Genomic DNA, 17388 nt, shown 5'->3' on the forward strand with positions numbered 1-17388 from the left:
ATTTGTAAAATAGTAATAAAATTTATTTTGTGTCCTATTTTACTTTAAAACAAGAGTATTTTTGTTCGTAATTATTATTACTAATTTTTTTTTTTTTGACATAATGGTATAATCGTCACATTAATTTTCCACGCTGCCACAGGAACAATGCCGGCAATGGGTCCCACAAGTTCAAAAAAATGGGAAGCATACGAGACTTCGGCGCTATAAATAAAGAGCAACCCCTGACTACTTCCCTCGTTTGTATTTGTCACTGAGTCACTTGTCTTCATGCCTTTCATTTCAGCGTCCTTATTTCCAACCGAAATTCTCGCCGTTGTTTTACTTTCATACGCAAAATCCAGAAACAAATATATCCTTTTTTTGCTTCACGAAATTAGTGTTTTTCTTTTTTTTTTCTTTTTTTCTTTTTTTTTAATATTCCTCCTGAACTTTCTCGATTTTTCCCTCTGTTTTTTTAATTTTCCGGGAACGTTTATCTTAGAGGGAGAATTTTTTTTTTTTTGGAAATATTGATGGAGATTTGAAGCATGAATGATATCTCTTTCTCTCTCTGTTTTCGAGAAAGAGAGAGAAAGTGACGGAAGATCGTGGATTCGGAAGAAATTCGTTTCTTTTTTCTTTTTTCTTTTTTTGGGATTATTTGTCAGTTAAGAAACAGAGCTTTTCAATCTCCATTTTCCGAGAAATTTCCCACACGAGGAAGAGAGATTTTTTTTTGTTTTCTGAAATAAATTCAAAGAATTTCGTAATGACGGTGATGTTCTGTTTTCTTGAAACGTGGTTTTAAAAGACCGCCATTGTAGAGACAGAGAGACCGAGAGAAATGGACGACGATTTGGAGGAGTTTGTCAGAGAATTTTACGACAATGATGAAATTGACATGGATTATGAGTTCGATGCGGCACGGTTCTACGACTTCACAAAACCTGAGACGGATTGGGAGGACAGAGAAGCCGAGCTCTGGTTTGAATCTTCGGGAAATTATTCTCCTTCTCGTGAGCATCTTTTAGAATTTGTTCCTTAAAGCATTCATGCATATTTTTGGAATCAGTTCGGGCTAATTTAATCGTTTTTAAAAAGATAATTGTTTGTTCTTTCTTTGTTTTTAACATCTTTTTGTTTTCGTTTGTACGGATTTCTATGACTTCGGTTAAAAAATTTTTTGAAATCAAGAAAAGGTTATTTTTTTATTGGTCTGGACTTATTGACGAATTTGTATTTGTATGATTAAAATAATGAAACATGTGTGGTTATTTGTATAATTTTAATTCATGTCAGACTCCAAACTGATCTATTTCAATTATTCATGCTTGGGAATCGTGATTACTTGAACGGTGATTGTACAAAGCTGATTTTTCATTTGAATTTTTCTGCTTATATTGATTTGTTTGTTTGTTTGTTTGGAATGTTTTTCTTGAATCATAAAACCATGTGCACGAATTTGGTTTCTAGCTTATATTATAAATTGTGGTGGTTGATTACCTTACAAAGTGTACCTCTTAACCTTTTTTTTTTTTTTTTTTTTAAACTTTAAATGAAACAATTTAAAAAACCATGTGCACGAATTTAGTTTCCAGTTTATATTATAAATTGTGGTGGTTGATTACTTTACAAAGTTTAACTCTTTAACTTTTTTTTTCTTTTTTTTAAATGAAACAATTTTTAGCTTTTATTGTAAAATTGAATTGGCTGAATGGCGTTTGTGACGAACTCGGAGATACTTGCGTTGATTCTGAAGATGGAGAAGACAGGAATGTGGATAGTCCCATGGAATCTAAAGTATCTTCAACTAGTGGCGATAACAGAGGTATCGGTTTAATTTTCTTTTGTTTATTTCAAATTGTTTGTGCCATCGGTTAATCATTTTGTTGAAATCTAAACACTGATGTCATAGTTTTAACAGATTCAGCCTCAAATTTTATCCATGTCGAACGTTTTGACAAATTCCATGCTCTAACCTAGTTATGTTAATATTATTATTTGATTAGGATTTGATGTTGGACCAAGAAGGAGATAATGAAAGAGAAATATAGTGCGAAAATGATATAAAGCATAACTATTAAATAGAATATCAAAATTGTAAGGCTATTACTTACTAGCACGTATAAAGAACAATGTAATCATTGATTCTCAATACAGAAAATGATATATGCAATCTCTGCTCTATGTATATCGTCAGCAAGCGTGCTATACATTCAAATACATTCTCTCTATTTATTTGTTGCGCCCTGATTATACATCATATCTTTCCAGGATTGATAACTTATAATCAAATTCCTCGATATATTTCAAAAGGTAAAACAAAGTTCCTTGTCAAGTCAACTCTATCAAAGAGCTCAACTCTGATGAAGCCAACAGCAAGTCACTTGGCCAAGCAAAATCAACTTCAACTTTCCCCACAATGTTTGAGGAGGTTGTTTCTCTCTCTCTCCTTCCTTTAGCACCATTGTTGGTTGAGCATATTGGTTGGTCTTCTTTCTTCAAATTACTTATTTATAGTCTTTATTTAAATAATGATTTTTCTAGGAATCAACTAACTTTTTGTAAAACAAAATTTGCTTTCAAGGTATTGTGATAAGTTGTTGAAGCATTTTTGTGTTGGTTTATTAACAGAACTTGTAAGATTTTAATAGTTTGAACTTGTAAAGCTTTTAATATAATTTATACTTCTTTTACTATTTTTGTAATATGCTCTTCATCTTTATTCCTATGATTATCAATGTTATAGATGCCAGCAGAAGTTTGGCAATATTGACGGGAAGACTTTGCCGAACTCTTCAGTTGATAATCTAGCTACTAAAAGACAGAAGTTGGAGGCTGGTTATTTATGCAAGGTGCACACAAAAATCCTGATAGTTTTTCATCTTTGATCAGTTTTGACCTGTTGTTGTATTATGCAGACATGGAAACGCCCATCTTTCTCCTAACTTTTGATCTTTAGTATATTATATTTCTTTTATGGAATAGATATTCTCCCATTCGGTGTTTACCATGAAAAGAGAAATCAGAACCTCTGAATATATGATCTTACATAATTGAGAAGATGTGCATGAAGCACACACATTGTGCATGCCATGCTCTGCTTGACATTTAATTAAACAAAATATTGATTTAAGTAAAGCATCATTACTTGGTAATAATTTTGTCCTGGATTAAGTTTGAAGATTTGCTGTCCCTAGAAGCAAGTCAGTCATTCTTTTAATTTAGAATACATTTTCTATTTCAATTGTGTGTTCATATGTTCTTAAACAAAATATTGATTTTAAGAAAAGCATCATTACTTGGTAATAATTTTGTCCTGGATTGAGTTTGAAGATTTGCTGTCCCTAGAAGCAGGTCAGTCATTCTTTTAATTTAGAATACATTTTCTATTTCAATTGTGTGTTCATATGTTCTTTTTACCATGATTAATGAGACTATTAAATGTAACTGAAATGATATTGTTCATATTTTATTTCCTTTTCACATTTATTTATTAGTTATACTTCAATGCAAAATGTTTTCAGCATTTCCTTGGCAAAATACAATAATATATGGTCTTTCTTTTTGTTACCTTCTTTCATTTTTTATTTTAATTTCATGGAGTTCTGTATATGATTTTGCTTATGTCCGGAATAATCTCGTGTGAAGCACTAAAATATTTTGTGACAGCAGGTTTCTCAACTGAAGCATCAGGCCATGTTATTACACAAAGTATCTAAAAAGGTAATTATGTACTGTAGGAAATGTACGCCCATTTACTGAATAGTTTAGTAAGAATATTAATAACGACACTGTTCACTTACATCCTAGCTTACGTGGACCCTTTTTATGTAACATTGTCATACCCATAGCTGTGTTGATACAGTAAGACACTTGTAACTATGTGATTGGAAACTCCAAATATTCAAAAAACTTGGGGAATAAATGAATATATTAATTGGATATGTACCTGTATCTGAAACCCTATACCCTAGTCCATGTGACATAGCCTTTATCTTCTTTACCACGTTATGGTTTATTACATTTTGTCACTGTAATCACAGTTAATGATATTGGTATTTTTTGTTATACAGGTGGGGGCTGATGTTAACTCAGTAAATGCTAGACCAAGAGTTACCATTCCTAGAGAACCTGATTTGGAGACAGCACACAGAGCAGAAAGACATAGGTAATTTTTTCCTTACTGAATTACGTAAAATCATTTCTACGTTGCATCTTGTCTTTAGTATAAAACTCCGGATGAGCTGTTGGTCTATGTTTTGTGTTTCCACTTCAGATGTAAGATTATTGCAGAATCAGGTAAACAAGCAAAGTCAAATTCCTGCATCTTCAAAGCACGCCCCTTGAACAGAAAAGTTTGTACTTGCAGTTAATATTTCTATTTGGATTTTGTTAGTTAACTTCATAGAAAGTAAGGCTTGCCATGATAACCTCCCTATGTTCACCTTGGGCTTTGCAGATTCTTAAAGCTCCTTCGTTGCCCCTCCTAAAGAGGAGCAAACCACAGCAACCGGAGTTTCAAGTAATGAATGCATTCTTTGAATATTTTAACAAAATTAACTGGCAAAATATGCACCGTTCATCAGATCTATTTTTTAAGCATGGTTCCTTTCTTTTTTCAATTGATTTTCAGGTGTTTAACCTGAAAACATCAGAGAGAGCTATGCAACATGCACTTAATAGTGTAGGTCTCTCAAATATACGTCTTTTTCTGTCATTTCTCAACATGAAAAATTAGCAGTTAAATACTTTTATTATTCTGAAACTAAATTATTTTTCTATTAAAAGAAGTAAAAGTTTCTGTTCATACCATTTACTCATCTTAACCAAATAATAGTTATTTAGTTATCTTATCCTTTTACTTTCCCATTGTTAAGCTAATAATCCCATCATTGCAGGCGAAAAATATACCTAATTCTGGTTCTATTTTAGAAAATGAAACACTAGAAGATAAACGGTAATTACCTCCGATTTTTCGGCCTCTAAAACTGTAAATCGTATCATCCTATGTTCCAATTTCGTGCAATTTTCTCCATTCATGAAGATATGTAAACGTTTTACTCACATACGCAGATCAAACAATGCCAATGCCTGGAAGCAAGTGAAAAGCAAAACAGTTGATATCGGCAAAGTCGGTGGACCCCTCCTCAACAAAAAGGTTCCATAATTGTTAGCATATGCAGGCTTTTGTACTTAGTTTTGCATTATCACTGATAACATGTTGTGGGAACCGTCCTCCTCAACAAAAGGGTTCCATAATTGTTAGCATATGCAGGCTTTTGTACTTAGTTTTGCATTATCACTGATAACATGTTGTGGGAACCATATTGTGCCTGATGCAGACACTTTCTATTGAAGGAGAAAAATGTATATTTCGAAGTATAGAGCCAGAAACCATTGTCACAAGGGTAACTTATTTAGTGACCTGTTATGATTTAATTTAAAAGTTTCTTTATTAGCAGTTTCTTTTTCCCTTTCTGTTTTTTTAATCCCATCCTTTTACTCTTAGGTAATTGAATTTCCAACTGATAAAAAGGTACAAGATGAGCCACCAATAGATTCATTTAGCAAGGTATGATATGATCAAATGTCAAGTTTACTGCGATAGTGTTATTTTTTTTTTTTTTTTCTGGAGTTAGTTCTACTCTACCGGTCAAGGGCATTTTTAATTTTTCGCAGAGCCGGCTTCGTTTTTTGTGGATATATGTTTTCTCTTCTTTTTCTCCTAATTCTAGGCATGGTGATTTTCAGCTTTCTCTAACATCAGAAACCCCGAATAATGGAAAACCTTCGTTGAAAACCCCGCTGCCTGCAAAGGTTCGTGTTCAACCATTTGTTTTGAGAAAGGTTAGAAGCTTTAATGTGTGATCTGTATCCTCACTAATTCATCTGTACTTCCATAATTTGAATTTAAAGGGGATGGACGAGAACACACCCAGTTCCTTTAATCAAGAACTTGAGGTATAACATTATAACTCACTATTTTTGTAACCAAAGGCATTCAGTAGTGTACTAGGATTTTGAGAACCCTACTTTTTCCTCAGTACTCCTTTTGATGCAATTGCTCATGGTCGTTTGTAAGTTGTAGATGATCAGTATATTCAAAGAAAGAATGCAAAGGTTTGATGGGAAAGACTACAAGTGTGGCAGTAACAGGAGGATCTCTGGACGACAATTCTTCTTTTACAGGTAAGAGCAGATTCAAATACAGTATGGTTTGAACTTGGTTCTTCTTTCTGTTAGCTGCTTGCGGTTGTGTGATAAAATTCTCTTCGTTCTGAGATATCAGTATGTTTTAGAATTCAACTTTTTTATAGGACTCTTAATTACTAACCCACTACCCATTTCATGTAAAAAAAAAAAATTCCCCCCCCTCCCTTTTCTTTTGTTTTCCCCACTCTTTAATTCTCTTGAGCATTTAGTGTTAATACATTTATCAATTTTATTATTTCATTTTTTTTTTCTTTTTTCTTTGTGTCAATGACACAGGAGTCTGGACATGCGCTAACAACCAGAGCGTATAGATAATGTTTTTATTACTACATGGGCGCACCAGGTGGAGGTTCATTCAATTGGGATGAAATCCCAATTTTACAGATCAGGGGGTATGTGCTTGAGAGCTTGTTTTGCCTACATCAATTCCAACAACTACTTTCGAAAGGAACAAATATTTGAGAAATCATTTTTCGCAATGGTATTTCTTCATTAAACTTGTACAAACCATGTACAGCCATTTTTCCCCAAGATCACCACGCAATAAAAATAAAACAAAAATTATCTTTCATTCGCTGCTTGCAAGCTGAAGTTTCCGTTACCCATTGGAGTTCGAAGAATTTTTTTTGTTCTCTAAAACTATAAAACAGTTTTCCAAAGCTTTAGCGTAGGGCATCGGTATTTTACAAAATCATCCATCAGACCCTAGATAAAAATGTCAGATACCTCTTACGACCGATCAATCAACAATCAACCCCAATTCTGAAATTTATATAGTGCAGATAAATCTATTATTACTCGCGGTCCACTGCATCACAGCTGGCAGATTTGGAACCCTTTATGAAAATAATAAGACTAATATGGCATTAACTGAAAGTTCGTATAAAAGTTAATAAACATTACCATTCCTAGCCAAGTTGTGCAACCCAATCGGCTACTATTACCGACTCTTGAAAAGCTTGTACAAAATAGTTACAAAATGAACACTACATCACTAGCGGGGTTATAGATTCTTCCTACCATATATTTCAGTCTAAATATCACTTGCGCAAAGAACACAGAGATAATCATTCCACTTATGGGGCAGAAACTAAACCTTGTGAAGCAAAAACCACGGGATTTTCCCCAGCTTTAAAACATCAAACCCCATATTTCACCTACACACTATAAAACGATGGAAAAACTAGTGGCCAAATGGACGTTCAATGTGTGTTCTTAGATATAACCTCACCGAATCGAACAAACCACTGAGCATCAGATGAATTATTCTCCTGCTGAACAATCTGCTGCGTTGGTTGTGGTTGTGGTTGCCCTTTCTCTATCACAAATTTTGCATAATCTATCGGCTTTGGAGAAGAACTAGGCTTTAGTGGAGTTGTTGCTGGGAGGAGGGAGACCAAAACTCTCGCAACCTGATGCATGGTCGGTCTTTCCATAGGATTCCGCTTCGTGCAGAGAAGAGCAAGTTGAAAGGTCTTCCTGACATGTGTCATATCCATACACGTAACAGAAACCTCATGGTCAACAGCCTCCATAACTGTATTATTATCAGCCTTGGACATTATCTGGGACATCAAAAACAAACATGTTAAAAATGGCATATGGTACCATGAACTGCAGCTCTTACAGGACCAAGTTCTCAAAATACTATACGCGATAAGATGTAAGAAAGTACCAGTTGATGCAAATTAGACTCATTGTCCACAGCTTTCTTTCCCGTTAATAGCTCCAGAAGCACAATACCAAAGCTATAAACATCAGATTTTTCATTAATCCGAGAAGTCCGGGCATATTCTGGGTCAATGTAGCCAATTGTTCCAAGAACATAAGTTGAAGCATGTGTCTTTGCAGTCGGGATAGATTTGGCAATCCCAAAATCAGAAAGATGAGCCACAAAATTCTCATCCAGCAGAATATTTGAAGACTTAACGTCCCTGTGAATAATTCGGGGGTTGCAATCATGGTGAAGATAAGCAAGTCCTTGGGCAGCATCAACAGCTATCTTCAAGCGTGTTTCCCAATCAAGTTTCATCTCCTTCTTTGATGTTCCTGGAAAAAAAAAAAAAAAACATGGTCAATCATATATGCCCAAACAAATCTAGATGTTTTAAGGCTTCACATTATAATTCAGACTTGTCTTACAGAAAAAAGCTTAATACACAAACATGCAACAGGCCTTCTGCATTATATACTATTTAGTACGAAATCATTCTACTAGAAGCCTCAAGGTACCACTCAACAGCTAAAAGCCTGTTCACTAACCATGAAGCAAATCCCATAGAGATCCATTCTCCATATAGTCATAGAAGAGGAGATTTCCAAAGGGAGACAATGAATACCCATGTAAACTGACAAGATTTCTATGTCTGATACTGCCTATAGTTTCAAGTTCAGTCTCAAACTCGCGCAAGTTGTGTGGATGCTGAGTGTAGAGCCGCTTAATTGCAATTGGTCGGGAATTTTTCAGTACACATTTGTATACAGTGCTGGAAGCACCATATCCAATTATGTATTTCTCACTTAAATTCTCAGTGATCCTCATTATATCATCAAAGGTGTGAATTGCCATGTCCATGTGCAGAATAACAAGCTTGGGAGGGCCTGGAGGTAAAAGTACCACATTATCAAAATACAATGATACAAAATACAAGCGGCTTCACAAATCCAAGAAAACAAATAACAATGGAAAAGACATGCCTTGCAATGTTTTACTAGACCCTATCTTCAATTCATTTTGCTGGTTTGACTTGTAAACTGCAACTATTATCATCGATAACAAAGTGATGAAACCCAATGTCATACATACAACTGCAGCTCTGGAGAACATTGCTGAAGTAGACATAAAAAAGATGGCTAGTCAACATAAGAAAAATAAAGACAAGCTAATTACCAAAAACCAGTGATCTTAGAGCATTTAAGTTTATGATCATGCAACAGCAATCGATATGATACCTCTAGATTTTGGTGCATAGGGTCTGCATATCGATCCCAACCAATTGCCACACAACAATGGATTTCCAATAAAGCTAACACGAAACACACCACGAGTCAGTATAAATGCAGATTTCTCAACCATTTACCATAGTTTCATGTCATACCTGTTGGGTGAAAAGCGAGTGAAGTTTCTCATAGGAGGCACAATCCCTGAGAGGTTGTTGTATGAAACATTCCTGAGACACAAAAAGTAGCACTTACAAAGACTTCCACGCGGGCAAGAGCTAACACTAAAAACATTCAAGGAGTCAAACTTACAAAGTGCTTAGACTAAAACAATTTGATAGCTGATCAGGTATCCTCCCATGCAAGTTGTTATTATTCAATATCCTTTGCAAAAAGACCCAATTATAATATCAAATTAAGATAACATTGTAAGTATCCCAAAATAAAAAGAAAGTTGAAAAACAAAATGTAAACCATAAGCATTGCACTTACAACGATTCAATGTTCTGTAACTGACCCAGCTCCACAGGAATACAACCAGACAGATTGTTGAATGACATGTCACTGGGAAAGTGGAAATTCAAATTATTCCCACCAAATATAAAGAAAACAACAGGCAGACAAATTCAACATATAACCACTCACATAATCTGTATACTTCTAAGATTTCCAAATTCTGCTGGCAATTTACCATCAATTAGATTGAAACTCAAATTCCTGCAACCAATTGTTCCTCCTATAAGTTTATAACATTTATACAGATGTAATGCTGCATTACACAACATACATAAAGAATAACTTACAAAGTAAGAAGGTGCTCCAAATCACCAATTGAAGATGGAACCGGCCCAGAGAATTTATTGCTGGACAGATCCCTGAATAAAATGGAAATCAAATGAATACTACAAAATCATAACAGACACTATAACAAAAAATTAACTATACAGGTTCTCACAATGTATCCAGGTTAATGATATGTCCCAATTCCACCGGTATAGTTCCTTTGAAATTGTTTGCAGAGAGATTTCTGCAGATTCAATCAATATCATTATATCAAACTTATGGACTCATTTTTGTAAATTGAAACATAGATGACAAACTTCAACACAGCAAAACTTACAGATAAGTCAAACTTTCAAGATTCCGAAAACCCAAAGGGATTGATCCGCTTAGGCGATTGCCATGCACATTGCTAAAAGAAACTAATTTAAAATCATAGCTAACTAAAACAGTGCTCAAAACAAGAAATTACATCCAAACTTGAAGAGTAGATTAAAAGATCGTCATCTTACAACTGATTTAAGGCTGTGCAAGAACTAATATTGTGTGGAATCGTCCCATCAAGATCATTGTTGGCCAGATTTCTAAAACAAAAGAGAGTAATTGCAATACTAGTATTAGGATCAAAATCCTGACCAACAAAATTGTTACCATAAAAAAACAACACGGACAATAGTACGCAACACTCACAACTCAAACAATTGCTCCAGTTTCCCAAGTTCTGCAGGAATCTTGCCGACTAATTGGTTGTCATTCAGTTGCCTAACAAAAATTTCCCTCAGCAACCTTCTAAAACAATTTCTATGTGCATCGAAAATCTACCTTAGAAGAAACTTACAGGTAGCTAAGTTTTGACATATTGCCAAGCTCAGGAGGAATTTGCCCAGTTAACTTGTTGCCATGAAGGTATCTAGAAGAACAAATAAACGAACATGCATCAATCCAGAGACTGAAATTTATAATTTGAAAACAATTTCTACAAAAATTCAGAGACTTACAATTTGCCTGTGTAGGATAAATTTCCAAGTATTGCAGGAATTGGTCCGACTAACTCATTTTCACTCAAATCACTGCAAAATAGAGATAAGAGAAGCACTTGCTAAAGAAAATTTCAGAGACTGAAAGCGTGATTTTCTAATTCCAGAAACAATTTCACTTACAGAACAGCAAGGGCCTGCATTAGACCAATCACTTCCGGAATTTTTCCAGTCAACCTATTTCCTTGAAGTGATCTACAATTTTAGAGTTGAAAAAAATTATCAAAAACAAATCCAAGGGTGTTTAAGAATAAACTGCATAGTTCCAGGCAACCAGGCTTACAGAGTAGCCACTTGTAAAAATCCGATATTATATGGAATTTCACCAGTGATTTGATTGTAAGATATGTCCCTAAAATTATAGAAATATCAAAATATTAGAGAAAAACAAAGATAAATACATAAACAGAATAATATTTTGAAGTAAAGAATCTTACAGTATTTCGAAACTCGTACAGTTACCAATGTTCTCCGGGATTGGACCACTGAGATTATTGCCTCTAACATCGCTGTAATAAAGAAACAAATCCAAGTTCAAAATAGTAATTAAAACACATTATGTAAAAGTAATTTAGTGCTATTAAGTATGAGACTTGCAAAATTTACCCAAAAAGAAGTATGAGTACTTACAAATACCATAAACCAGTTAATTGGCACATATCAGGTGACAGTGTTCCGGACAGCGAGTTGCCACGTAACCCACTGAAAAAGCCAAAAAGATTAAACCAATTAAATTATTTAAAGTCCAAATTATATACACTGAATAGTGTTTAAACTGATTAGTCTTTACATATTGCAACTAATATTCAGTCTTTTATATAATACGACCACTTAAACTGTCGAGCTAGGTAATCTCATTGTATGTAGCAAAGTTTCAAGCACTTACAGGTACTGCAGTACTTCATTCCAGTACAATAATCTTGGTATCTCACCAGTGAGTTGGTTTCGAGCAAGATCACTTACAATTTCGGTAGAAAGCAGGTAACGTCAATGGACATAAACAAAAATAAGATACAATCAATTATATAGTAACATAAAGATCACCACAATATGTTTGGTGCGGGTGCATATCACAAACGCTTACTAATTGCGACAAGTAACTTACAGAGTTTTTAGGTTCGGAATTTGGGTTAGCGTTGACGGAATAGGACCAGTCAACTGATTGTTTTTCAAATTCCTGCATCAATAGCGAAAGTTTTAACTTCAAAGTCCAATAAATTAAGAAAACCCAGCTTCTTATACAAATAAACCACAGGGTGTGTAAACCTACAAAAACTCAAGCTGCTTGAGTCTTGATATGGAAAAGGGTATATCTCCATAGAGCAAATTACCAGACAACTCCCTGCATTTCCAACACAAAATACATTTATGCAAGGTTGCTCATACGAACGAAGTCATAACAAATATAAAATGGATAATATTGATGGAAGATATTACAGATGAACAAGAAAGGCACAGTTTCCAATCTCATCCGGTATTTGACCTGTCAACTTGTTCCCCTGCAAGTCTCTGGCAGTTTTTGAAAACATAAAATAAAATAAAAAACAAAAACACAAACTCAGCACTTAATAAACCAGTTATATCCCACAAGAAAGGAAAAAAGAAATTCAAGAAATGGAGTAATACATGGACTGCAAGTTCTTCAAATCTCCGATAGCTGGTGAAATCTCCCCGCCCAGGTTTAAGTTTGATAAATTCCTTCAAAACCGAAAAAAGAAAACCAAAAAGAAATGAGACAAATAGAAAGATGCTCGCCAAGCATATTTTGAGAGAAGAAAATGAAAAGCAGGCCATCATATTAAACAGTGAAAGAGAAGAGGTAGAGAAAACCTACAATGAAGCAACAGACAGGCTGATATTGTCACAGATTACCCCACGCCATGAACAAAAATCGCTGTCGTGGTCTTCATTCCAGTCAAGTAAGACATTAGCTACGTTGCTAAACGACGCTTTAATCGACATCAACGCTTTTCCTGTTAAAAGCCCATTTCAGTAATACTGCACTTTACTTAAAACACATGTAAATTCAAACAACACTAGCTCCAAAAACACTAAAACATTATGCTAGAAACCCAACACGACAGAGTCAATTCCAAACCAGTACAATAATCGAACAAACAAACAAAACTAGTTCCAAAAACACTAAAACATTATGCTAGAAACCCAACACGACAGAGTCAATTCCAAACCAGTACAATAATCGAACAACTTTCGTCTTAAAACAAACAGTGCAAGCCCAAAAAAGTTTCTGGCTTACTTTTTTAAGTCTTCCAAGCGTTGAAAAGACACAAGAAAACAGAGCAACAGAAGATTCTGTTTTATCGAACAGCTAAACGGAAAGTTCACAGAACACTAAAAGTGTGTTAATGAAAATTCTTACACGCTTTAGGCTACCAAAACTTGCACGAAAATGGGTTTTAAGGTTAGAACCAAAAACCACTGAACAAAAATTATAAATCACCGCAGGAGAAATCACAAGAAAAAATAAAACACGGTGTGAAGAACAGCAAAGCAGAAAGAGAGAAGAAAAGAAAACCTTCTTCATCGTTGAGAGGTGAAGCAAGGGGCAAGACAAGCACAAGCACGGCCAGAACATAACAAAAGACGAGCTCTTTCTTCTCCTTCCTCCAATGCAAGACTCCGTTCAACTCCATTTTCTCCCAGACCAAGGAAACGGAGATAGAACAAAGAACCATGGAAAATACAGTAGAAAAACTAGAAGAAGGGGTGCATTTTTCTGAGTCACATAGAGAGAGAAGAGAGAAGATAGAGAGACAGACAGAGCAGGCGTTTGGCGTGAACTGTAAGGCAAACAACTGAGCAAGTGTTATGAAGAGAGAGAACAAACCACAGTACGGCAGGCAAAAGCGAAGTTATAGAGAGAGAGTGAGATAATAAACGGCGGTGAAGCGACGTTAGTTGGTGACTGAAAGAGAAGGGGAGAGAGAGAGTGTGTGTGATGTAATTCAGCGGCCGTCATTTGTACTTGCTTTTTTCCCAGGTCCCTCCATGTTTTGACACCTCATCATTTTTATTTTTTGTGTTTTTCCAATGGACATAAGCATGATTTTATATTATTATTTTTGCGACTCTAATAATTCGAATATTTTCTCTTCGAAAGGAATTTTTAATTTTACGAATTTAAGTGCTATTTGCTAATCTTTTCTGTTTTTAATTTTTAAAATATTATTAATGTTTAGAAATAGTTTTCAAAATTAAAAAATAAAAAATATATATTTTCTAAATTTTAATTTTTTAATTTTTTTAATTAATGATTAAACAGATAATTTTTTATTTTAGAAGCTGTTTAATCTAATGGCCAAACAGTTTAAAATTTTTCAAACGAGTTCCATTTTTATTTTTTTTATTTGATGAAAATGAGTTGGAAAGTTAATGTGCTTTTCTTTGACCGTTGATATTTAAGTGGGTGGACGAAAAGAAAAAGTAGAAAACTGGTATTTCTCCATTTAGGGAAGGAGTGAAAGGGAAATATGGAAGGGTAAAAGAATAATTTCCACTTCAGTACGTGGGCAGGGAAATGCACGCTCGGGAATAGCGCGTGGAGTGTGAATGGTCGTACATGAACGGCAGGAGGAGGAGAGGGGTGTGCTATAAGGAAGGCCAAGCCTACGTGGTTTCACTGTGGTTCGTAAGATAAAAAGACATTAATGCCACTCTCACAAAATTTTGCACTTTTGAAGAAATAGTTCTTTGTTTTTTTTTTATTTATTTTTTTTTTTTGGTACTTTTCCTAATTGATAATTTTTTATTTTCTTTTTTAGTTGTGGTCTTTTTTTTCTTTTCTTTTTTTTCTTTTTTTAGTTTTTCCAAGTGATGAAAGTATGCTCTTCCCATTGCCCAAACACAAAAGACTTATTATACCAAGTTGCCAAAAGGGTCATGGTAAATCCATTTTGATACTTTTTTCTCTCTCCCTGCAACTGACTATAAAAAGATGATCGATGCCTTCCTTTCCAAGAAAAACTCCAATTTTGCTGCATCCTACACCTCAGTCAAACAAAACTCCAATTTTGCTGCATCCTACTTCTCGGTCAAACAGTCCCTAACTCAATAAATCATGTAACAACAATTAAAAAAAAAAAAAAAGTAAAGAAAAGAAAAAAAAAAGTGTGGGAAAAAAAAAAACCATCATACAATTTTCAGCTACTGTATTAACTTTTTACCAAACGATGTTGTAATTTTTTTTTTTTTTGAAAATTCATATCAATATAATTCAATAATAAAAGTTCAATATATCTATTAAATCATTTAATTTATTGGTACCCGGCATCATCGTTATTGTATTTGGTTTCGTTGCAGCTCTATTCTTCCATACATGACTACGTGAAAAGTACATTGAAACGATGAAAGCGGCATGTGAACCAATCAAATGGCATTTTTACAAGGATTTCTTAAAAAAAAAAAAAAAAAAAAAACAGAACATCTTTTAAATATGGATATTTAAAGGAAAATTAATAAACATATAAGAGGGTTAGAGAAAGTGCATGCAGCAGTGTCTGCAAAGAGCGGCAGAAGCAGAGCATTCAAACACTAGCAGGGGATCAGAAGCAGGTTTTTTCTACGTATAAAGCTGGTCATGTTTCTCCTTCCCTCTTTTTTTTTCTTTTTTATTTTTAGTCCAAATTCAACTTCATAAGTGATTTTGTTGTTTTGTTTTTGTTTATTTCGTTGTGGTGGCACTATCTGATCCCATTGTATTTGTTGGGATCACAACCTCTTTCTATTATCCTGTTCAAGATCCCAAATGTCACCCTAGCCGTTGGATCATCATTTTGTTGGTTTCCAAACCAAACTCTAGCGGATGTCTGTTGAGTTCGGTAACCAAAAATGAGACTGTAGTTATAGCGACCCAAACCAAATACCACTCTTTTGTTCTGCCATTTTTGGTTTTCTCTCTTGCTTCTTCTTCTTTTTTCTTTCCTTTATATTTTTCTTTTGCTGATCTTAGGCTTTCTCTTGATATACTAATATTTAAAATGGAAATTTTCATTTATCTTGACAAATCATCTATCAATTTTTACAGTTTAATTTTAATAGCTAAAAAGTTAAAATTATATTTTTATAACATCATTTAATTATAAAATATTAATTTTTTTTAACTTTTTTAGTGTTTAACTGTGTTAATATTAACTATTAATAATTATGAAAACTAAAATGAAATTAATAACAACTTTTAAAAAAAATGTAAAATATAAATGTAAGTATAATAAAGCTGAAAAGGGTTTAAATCAAATTTGCTCTAATTGTAGGGACTCATTTGTTTAAGGTGTTAATTTAGTAACATATTGGTTTTATTTTCCTACCTTCGCTTCATCGTTTGACAATGTTAATCAGAAGTTATTTAAAGGTTTTTTTTGTAATTTTATTTTTGTTGTAATAGTTAAAGTTGTTAGTCATTTTTATCAACTATAGATTCGAAGGAAAAAAAAAAGCATCAATTTGAAAACCACTTAAAAGTATTTGATTAAATGTTTTTTTTTATTTTTTTCTCTTTTAAATTTTTTTTATCGTTTATAATAATTTTTCTTCTGAATATTAATGGCATATTAATTGAATTAACTTTTAACTTTTTCAAGTTGAATAAATTTAATTACTACTAATAATATTAATACGCATTTTAAGCAAATAAAGCCTAGTTTATTAACTGAAAAAAAAAAAACTATTTGGTATCTTTTTTTATCTATGGCTTAAAAAAACATTTTTATTATTTCTTTTTTAACTTCAAATGAAAAATTTTCATTATCGTTTGTTTCATTGATTATTTATTTATTGTTAGTCTAAATCAACTTAAAATTTAAACAGATTAGCTGCTCTTATCACTATCATTTCTCACATTTTCAATATTAAAGAAATCACCAGCACAAATACAAATGTAATTACTAATGTGAATAGTTGGAATAGTCGTTAAAAACTTTGCACAAATGGATTTTTTCCATTTAAAAAACAAGTCTATGAATATAGTGCAAATAAGAAGTTCTTTTTTTTTTTTTTAACTTTTTAAAATCTGTCATGATAATTGTTCCTTTTATGTAAATGAATAACTTCGGATCTTTTTATTTTTTATTTTTTTTCCCTTTTTGCAATCTACTATAAAAAGCTTTTAATCTTGACTTTGGTTTTGTTTTTCTCTTTTATCCTTTTCCTAAGATATAAATGAGTAAATTTTATATCTGGTTTTATGGTTTCCTAAAATTTTAAAAAATGCAATGTTGATTTTGTTTGTGAAATTTAAATTTTGGGTTCTGCATAATACTTTTTAAAAGAACTCATAGATACTTGATTTGAATTAAATTTTTATAATTTTAATCAAATATGTATATGGTGTAGTTTCTTTTTGTGTCTTGGATTGCACCATTTGTATACTAATTCATAATGTTGGCTTGATGTGTTTCATTTTCTTTATAATCTTGTT

General features: G+C 33.3%; 2 protein-coding genes across 5 annotated transcripts; one reads left to right on the forward strand and one right to left on the reverse strand.

Moving 5' to 3' along the window:
- Nucleotides 1–242: 242 nt before the first annotated feature.
- On the forward strand, nt 243–6769 carry LOC107414264 (protein TPX2). 4 transcript variants are annotated; one of them, XR_009640457.1, is made up of 17 exons: nt 243–998; nt 1670–1810; nt 2257–2416; nt 2732–2837; nt 3658–3708; nt 4059–4153; nt 4262–4340; nt 4445–4507; nt 4619–4669; nt 4884–4942; nt 5059–5143; nt 5328–5393; nt 5495–5557; nt 5737–5802; nt 5902–5946; nt 6068–6174; nt 6475–6493. XR_009640457.1 is itself a non-coding variant. In XM_016022372.4 (17 exons), the coding sequence occupies exons 1-17, from the start codon at nt 827–829 to the stop codon at nt 6491–6493; spliced, it is 1422 nt and encodes a 473-aa protein (XP_015877858.3). In that variant the 5' UTR covers nt 243–826; the 3' UTR covers nt 6494–6769. The 4 variants fall into 4 exon arrangements, 3 of the variants coding, with proteins under 3 accessions (XP_015877858.3, XP_048326423.2, XP_048326424.2); XM_016022372.4 differs by having other exon boundaries at nt 6074–6174; nt 6475–6769; XM_048470466.2 differs by having other exon boundaries at nt 2299–2416; nt 6074–6174; nt 6475–6769.
- LOC107414255 (LRR receptor-like serine/threonine-protein kinase ERL2) lies at nt 6471–13801 on the reverse strand. Its single transcript, XM_016022363.4, has 27 exons — nt 13492–13801; nt 12790–12928; nt 12582–12653; nt 12393–12464; nt 12226–12297; nt 12061–12132; nt 11842–11913; nt 11586–11657; nt 11393–11464; nt 11239–11307; nt 11079–11150; nt 10917–10988; nt 10757–10828; nt 10609–10680; nt 10431–10502; nt 10259–10330; nt 10094–10165; nt 9942–10013; nt 9784–9855; nt 9631–9702; nt 9451–9522; nt 9297–9368; nt 9151–9224; nt 8896–9027; nt 8461–8799; nt 7874–8247; nt 6471–7763 (listed from the first exon to the last, which is right to left on the reverse strand). The coding sequence occupies exons 1-27, from the start codon at nt 13649–13651 to the stop codon at nt 7401–7403; spliced, it is 3018 nt and encodes a 1005-aa protein (XP_015877849.3). The 5' UTR covers nt 13652–13801; the 3' UTR covers nt 6471–7400.
- Between the last annotated feature and the right edge of the window lie 3587 nt (nt 13802–17388).

Source organism: Ziziphus jujuba, chromosome 8 (assembly GCF_031755915.1).
Source record: "Ziziphus jujuba cultivar Dongzao chromosome 8, ASM3175591v1".
In the NCBI taxonomy this organism is placed as follows: domain Eukaryota; kingdom Viridiplantae; phylum Streptophyta; class Magnoliopsida; order Rosales; family Rhamnaceae; genus Ziziphus; species Ziziphus jujuba.